Source organism: Dromiciops gliroides, chromosome 6, assembly GCF_019393635.1.
Source record: "Dromiciops gliroides isolate mDroGli1 chromosome 6, mDroGli1.pri, whole genome shotgun sequence".
In the NCBI taxonomy this organism is placed as follows: Eukaryota; Metazoa; Chordata; class Mammalia; order Microbiotheria; family Microbiotheriidae; genus Dromiciops; species Dromiciops gliroides.
In genome coordinates this window covers 155,071,016-155,078,177 of record NC_057866.1, presented here as the reverse complement: position 1 = coordinate 155,078,177, position 7,162 = coordinate 155,071,016, and the positions used below count along the sequence as shown (strand labels likewise).

The window sequence follows — 7,162 nt, the reverse complement described above, 5'->3', positions numbered from 1 at the left end:
TAACTTATCCCTGAGTTATAGGAGGTTTGAAAGCTCACCAGTAATTCCAAGGGGGCATTGCTCCCACTCAAGAATGTCCACTTTTAGAATTCCTATAAATGCTTGCTTGGAGAAGCATTTTAATCTTACCTGCAACTTTAGAAAAGCTTTTCTGTGCCTAATATCTAACCACAAAAGCCCGAGCTCCATTTGAGAGATACTCCTCCCCCACACCAGCAAAAGAAATATGTGTATGTGAAACCCCCTATAAATCATTTGCTTGCTTGGCAATAGTCCTGACAAATTCCTGAAAGGTTCCTTTCCTATGCAAGTAAAAAAAGTTTTGCCAAGGTCATATAGACCTAGTTACTGTGCCAAGGAGCCATCACACAACCAAGTACATGATCAATCAGAAGGTTAAAAGATCTCGAAGCAGAGAGACATTTAGAAATTCTTTTCAATTTAAAACAGTAAAAATCCCAAAGTGGATATTAAAAGCAAACTACAGAGTTAGCACCCCCCAGGAGAGAGTAGAAAATAACAGATTGATTCATTCAACACCCATTTATTAAGTGCTTACTGTACATCAAGCACTGTGCTAGGTAGTGAGGGTACAATGACAAAAAATTGCAAGAAGCCCTCCCCTCAGGAAACTTCCCTTCTGCTGGGAGTTTATCCATTGCATCAAAGTAAACCCATGTTTCCTCTGTTTATGATGAACATTGTACCATATATAACCACCTAGGCCTGGAAGGTGTGACCCTTTGGAGAACTGAATCAGCACATAAAGGATAAGGGATGTTTCAAGGCAACTATATCTTACTTTTGTTAAGGTCAGGGGGCTGGAGAGCCTATATCCGCTTAGATATCACTGAATAAAAATGGGACAAGGGGACAGCTAGGTGGGCAGTGGATAAAGCACCTGCCCTGGGTTCAGAAGGACCTGAGTTCAAATCTAACCTCAGACATTTGACACTAGCTGTGTGACTCTGGGCAAGTCACTTGACCCTCATTGCCCCACAAAAAAAACAAAAACAAAAAAGAACTGGACTTTCTGAAGTGGGGGTTCGGAGAAAGGATTCAAACTGATTTCTGCGTCCCCCCCCAAGAAATCCATTATTAATAATTATTTTCTCACACCTTGATGGGTTGTTATGAGACTCAAATGAGATAACATATGTAAAAGTTCTTGACACATAGTAGGGGATACATAAATACTTGTTCCCCTTCCCATCCCCTTCTCCACTCCTCCACCCCCCAGTAGTAAGACACTGGAGCTATTATTGGTCTTCAGAGACTGGGGAGACGCTTAAAGCTAAGGGAATGGTGAACAGTGATGGGGGGAAGGGGAATGACCAAGTATATCCAATATCACAGATTCAAGAACACAAATCTAGAGTAACTATACTCTGAACTGTCACTTGATCGACTTGTTAGAATCCCTAGGCAACTGCACCGATGCCCTCTAAAGAATAACAAACTTCCCTCCCCTGGATATGGTAATCCTCCACTGAAAGCTATGAGAACAAGAATAAATAAACAAACTGGGGAAAAGTCTTACTCAGTTTCCTTTTCATGTGCACAAAAGAATAGAGCGCTGACCAGAGGAAAATAAACATAACTGGTCTGGTTTTAAAATGGAAGAGTGGAAGGGCAGTATAGGATCATGGAATGGGCTAGATTCATTATCTCATCTCTGCCTCTTCCACAAGAACTTGGGAAGTAGTCCCTTCCCCAATTTAAGCTTTAGTTCCCCCATCTGCAAAATGAGGGGTTGAACGAGATAGAATAACTTATTTGCATAATCTCTTCAAATTTGCTAAAGTATTTCGATATGTTAATTCGTGTGACTGGTATATTTTTTGTTCGCGTAGTTCAAACCCTTTGCTAGCTACTTCTTGGTGCCCCAGGGAACTAAAACTCTAAATTACTGAGAGTAGCTGAGAAACCGGTACCACAGTAGGTGCTTAATCAATGTTTTTTTTTTTTTCAAATTGAATTAACCCAGCAGGTGTCGCTGCTGCCGAGAAAGAGCGAAGCAGGGAGGAAAAGCAAAGCAAACCAAGCCGAGCCGAAGCCTTGACATCACATTAAGCTCCTCCTCAGGCGCACACATTATACACACACATACACACACACACGAAAACACAACACACACACACACACACACACACACAAACACACACGTACAGCCTCCTGCTCTGCCGGTTCGGTCCCCCCCAGAGTTCCACAGACAGCTTCTTTGCCCAGGCCGGCAGACAAGCCCTCCCCTCCGGGTACATGTCCGTAGAGAGGAGGGAGAGGAGCGCGGAGCGGAGCTTGGAGAGCCCGGGGGCGGCGGCGGCGGCGGCGGGACACGCAGCGCAGTTGCCTCCCTTTCCCGAGCCTCCTCCGGGCAGCAGCAGCAGAAGCAGCAGCAGCACCCTCGGAGGGGCGCGGGCGACTCCCAAGTGACCTGAGCGGAGAGCGCGGAGCCGCTTCGCACTTCCCTGCTCCCCTTACACCCTATGAGAGGAGGAGAAGCAGCCCAGAGCGGGAGCCGGACCATTGGGCAGCCCGACTCCCCAGCGACGCGCGGGCGCCTCCTCTCCCTCCCGCCGGGCCCTGGGCGAAGAGCATGAAACAGTGGCTCCCCGGCTGCTGAGGGCGCAGCAATCGGCCCGGAGCCCTGGGAGTCGCGCGTCCTAGAAGCTTCAGCGTTGACACCGGAGAGACCAGCAGCCAGAGCGGCGGCGGCGGCGGCAGCAGGAGCAGGAGCCCGGCAGGGGGTGGGAGACGGCAACTGCAAGGACGGGGGTGGGGGGAGGGCGCGGGGGGGCGGGGACCGGGTGGAGGGGGGGCGCCCGGCGGAGGAGAAAGATGGCAATGTCTCTTATCCAAGCGTGCCGCAGTCTGGCTCTCTCAACATGGCTGCTTTCCTTTTGTTTCGTGCATTTGTTGTGCCTGGACTTCACCGTGGCCGAGAAGGAGGAATGGTACACGGCGTTCGTGAACATCACCTACATTGAGCCGGGGTCGCCGGCGGCGGCGGCGGCGGGGGCGCTGGGCGCCTCCGGGGAGCTGCGCAGCGAGAAGAGCGAGTGCGGCCGCTACGGCGAGCACTCGCCCAAGCTGGATGCCCACGGGCGGGTGGCCATGGCCAGCTCCGTCCAGGAGCGCCTGGCCTGCGACCCCAACACTAAGTTCGCCGTCCCGGCCCATGTCAAGCACTGGATAGCCCTTATCCCCAAGGGCAACTGCTCGGAGAAGGACAAAATCCGACATGCTTTCATGCAGAACGCCTCGGCGGTGGTCATTTACAATGTGGGGACCAACACCAACGAGACCACCACGATGTCCCATCCAGGTGAGCGAGCGGGGGCCTGGGAGGAGGGCGCGAGTCGATCAGGGGGTGGGGGTGGGGATGGGAAGGAGGCGCTGGGGATGGAGACTCCGAGAAAAATCTAGCGCCTGCTTCCATCTGGAAAGTAGATCCTATGCTGAAAGCTACTGACTGTTCTCTGCGCCTTTTAAGTTTGGGGGTTTTTTAGTGCCGGCTTTTTTTTTTTTTCTTTCGTCTAGACAGAGGTCATTTTCATATGGGTGATACGGTAGAGCGATTAGAGAGCTGGATTCGGAGAGCCCCAGAGTTTGTTCTAAATAGGTGGAAAGGGATAAGGAAACTTTATGGGTAAGAAAACCTGGATTTGGAGGGGCCAGGAGAGGAGACAGTTCTCCCTGGGGATTGCCACTCCTGGAACTGATCGCTCTGATAGCTGGGATAGCTGTCACTGGGCGTCATCAGGTAGAGAGCTACACCTGAGCCAATAATGCCGGTATCTAGAGGTTAGGGTTTCTCCCTGCAGCGCACCAAGGTGAACTTGTTCCTTCAGGTTGTGTTTCATTTCTTCCTGGAAGATTAAGTGTTTTCTTCCCTTCCCCCCCCCCCGCCCCCCCGCGGGCATGAGCAGGTGGCAAATAATTTTTTTAAGTGTTGCCTTTCAGCTGTCCAGCAGGAAAACTGATAACGGAGATATGATTGTAAATAGCCTCGAGCTGATGACGCTAGTGAGGAAAGTTTGAAAGGGATAAAGTTATGCCCAGTTTCTGTATGTTGCTTCATACAGGCCGAGGGTGGAGGGTTTAGCACGCTTGGGAGCTGTGTTTGGTGAGGATCTGGGAAGCACAAGTGTTTCTAGTTGTTGCCAGTAAAGCAGGGGATACTGTAACTCAGCATACTTCCCTTGTGCAGGTGTAGTTGGAGCTGGAAAATATCTGCATTTACAGCAACAGAAAAGCAAACCAGGCTTGACAAAGTAGTCCGTTTTAATGGACTGGCCCCAGGAGCCCAAAATAGCACTTGTTATGTGTGCCCATAAAGTGATTCCATAGACGGACACCCTATCTCCTCCCCTCCCCCTTGTTGTGTACACATAATTCCCCAAAGACAAGTAGAAAGAGGGTTGTCAGATGCTACCCCACATGGTGAGCATTGGAATCACCTAAAAAATGAAATTCTCTTTTTAATTTGAAAGAGTGGGGTTTATAAAGTGGAATGTCATCCGCTGAAAGGAGTGGAGGGTGCGGGTAAAGGTGAGGGAGAGAGAAAGCGGGCAGAAAATGCCTTCTGCAAGGACAGGCTTCTATTCCAAGGACCCATATCCATCAAAGGGAAAATATCACTTATTAGTTAGATATACTGTAGGTTTCCAGCTAGTAATTAACACCAGGTGTTTTACAGGAGGAAAGTGATGGGCTTTAAAGCAAACAGGTTAGCCAGTTTAGGGGAAATTTCAAAATTTCCCACATACTTTTCTGTGGCACAATGAATGATAAAGGGGGGAAAGGTCTGTGTTTTAGAATGGTAGGTGGCCTTAAAAAAAAAAACCCTTAAAAACGTTCTAAGTGCATTCTTGAAAGGGATTGTTTACGGACATGTGATTTTATCAGTGCAGGTAACTTCAGGCATGCAGGCTCCCTCCATTGATGCACACTGGGCACTGAGAGGATTAGTAACTTCTCAGTCACTGGAGCTTGATGTGGTGGAAAGTGTGCTGTCTTGGGAATCAGAAGGCCTGGTTGCCAATCCTACTTGTAATACTTCTGACCTTTGTAAGCTTGAGCAAGTCACTTATGGGCTCCAGAGCTCAGTTTTCTCATCTATGAAATGAGATGATTGTCCTAGATGCTCTTTGGGGCGCCTTCTAGGTCTACATTTCTGATTTGCAGGGTAGGACTTGAGCCTACATCTGCATGACTCCAGTTCTAGACTTCTATCCACTACATTGCATGGCCTCTCAGTAAACTATACGATTAAAGCATTGCAACTTTTTAAGATTTTTCATAAACCAAATATAATTCAGTAATATTTAATTACTTGCTTAGAGGTGGTAGTGGTGATCATGCATTTGGAAAGAGAGCTAGCACTTTATGACTTTAAAAAAAAGTCTTTAATAACCAAAGTAGAATACTTTCTTAGCTTGTCCCCATGCCTAGAGTCTTAAAATCAGTCTCTGATTCAACCTCAAGTCTGTTGTATTATTCATTCCTGTCTAATAAGGTTCTCTAGAACTGCCAACATGCTGGATCAATTAATGGCTTGCGTGTGTATGTGTGTGTGTGTGTGTGTGTGTGTGTGTGTGTGTGTGTGTGTGTGTGAAGAATGTAGTAAGCTGTTTTCCCACACAATTGTTGTTTTATTAAGGCACAGTGGGAGTGAAAGATTTACTAACAGTTTGAAGGTTAAAGGTCAAGAGAAGTATAGGAAATTCTTTACCATTGTAATTGGTCTCTGTGTCTAGAAATGTGTCCATGGTGGATCTCATAATAGGCAAGTAATTCCTTGTTCCAAAAACCCCATCTCAGATATGGCATTGATTTTTCCTTATGGTTGTTTTAAAATGAGATAAATGAACAGAGAACATTGTTAGCCCTGCATTTTGTGCTGAGATGATTTTTTTTTCTTTTCTTTCTCAAAGCTTGGAACCAGTGCTCTATCAAAGTCTCACTCACAGCTGTAGCATTTGGAGATTCAACATTATTTTTCAAATTAAATTTTAAATAAGTACTTAAATTTAGTTTGGGAAAATGAGGGTTTGGGGGCCTTTGGTCAAAATATTCTCATTTCATGAAAAATGGAAGGTAATTTACATTCATGTTTTCTGAAATACAGGCTGGCTTCAATTTATGGATGCCCTACTTATGTTCACCCCTTTCTGGAAATAACCAGGTGGCTGCTTAAGAGATGCTACTTCCCTCTTTACTATTCCTGGGAATTTCCTCTTCTCCTTTTCCATATCCCTTAATGCCATACATCTTTTTTCACAGTTTCCCACCCACTCCTCTTCCCTTGATGCTTTGACTCATAGGACCATAGATGTAAAGCTGAAAGCAAGCTTGGAGACCAAATAGTCCAACATTCTCTTTTCACAGCTGGGAACACTAAGGCCCAGAGAATCTCAAGGCCAATGAGTTGAAGAACTGGAATTTTAACCTGGTTCTTCTTCCTCCATCCAGCTTCTCCTCTGTTATACCATTCCAAATACCCACTGCTCATTTATTTCCTTACTCTTTTCTTAGCTCCCCTAGTACCTTAATTCTCCCTTAGTACCCCTTAGTAGGGGTACCAGAGCGTCTATCCCAGTTCTTCAGCCTTTGACATCTTGAGAAACTTCATCTTTGCATACCACTATTATTCTGCTTTCTAGCCCTTGCTTTTACCCTAATTGAAATCTTGCTCCAGCATACCTCGACCATCATGAGTGAGCCCCATTAAAACTGCTCAGTTGGAAAGATAGTGAAGGAAGTTCCTTTTCCTCTTGCCAAATTTGCATGAGGTGGGGTGATGTGGTACCTGCATTCCAAGTTTCCCCATAAAAACATTGTTATTTATGTTGGTGAATTACTATCATATGATTACAGTTTTATACTTTCAAGTATTGCTTCTTTGATGTATAAAGCATCTGTGATTTTACTTAACAAATAATTTAATTCAACAAATATATGTTAGGTGCCTACTATGTGCGAAGCACATTGAGAAGCACTAGATTTATAGCAACTCTTTGTGGTGGCTAAGAATTGAGAATCAAGGGAATGTCCATCAATTGAGGAATGACAGAAGAAGCTGTGGTATATGATTGTGGTAGAATGGTCTTGTGCTATAGGAAATGACAAACAGGATGATTCCAGAAAAACCTGGAGACTC

The 7,162-nt window shown here is 46.1% G+C and overlaps 1 protein-coding gene across 3 annotated transcripts in view; it reads left to right on the top strand.

The window, feature by feature from the left end:
* The first annotated feature begins 2,818 nt into the window (after positions 1-2,818).
* RNF150 (ring finger protein 150) overlaps positions 2,819-7,162 on the top strand; it is a 384,461-nt gene continuing 380,117 nt past the window's right edge. For all 3 annotated transcript variants that reach the window (XM_043970455.1, XM_043970454.1, XM_043970456.1), the window contains exon 1: positions 2,819-3,325. In XM_043970455.1, the coding sequence (XP_043826390.1) occupies positions 2,839-3,325 (487 nt within the window). In that variant the 5' untranslated portion in view covers positions 2,819-2,838. The remainder of the gene's footprint in view (positions 3,326-7,162) is intronic.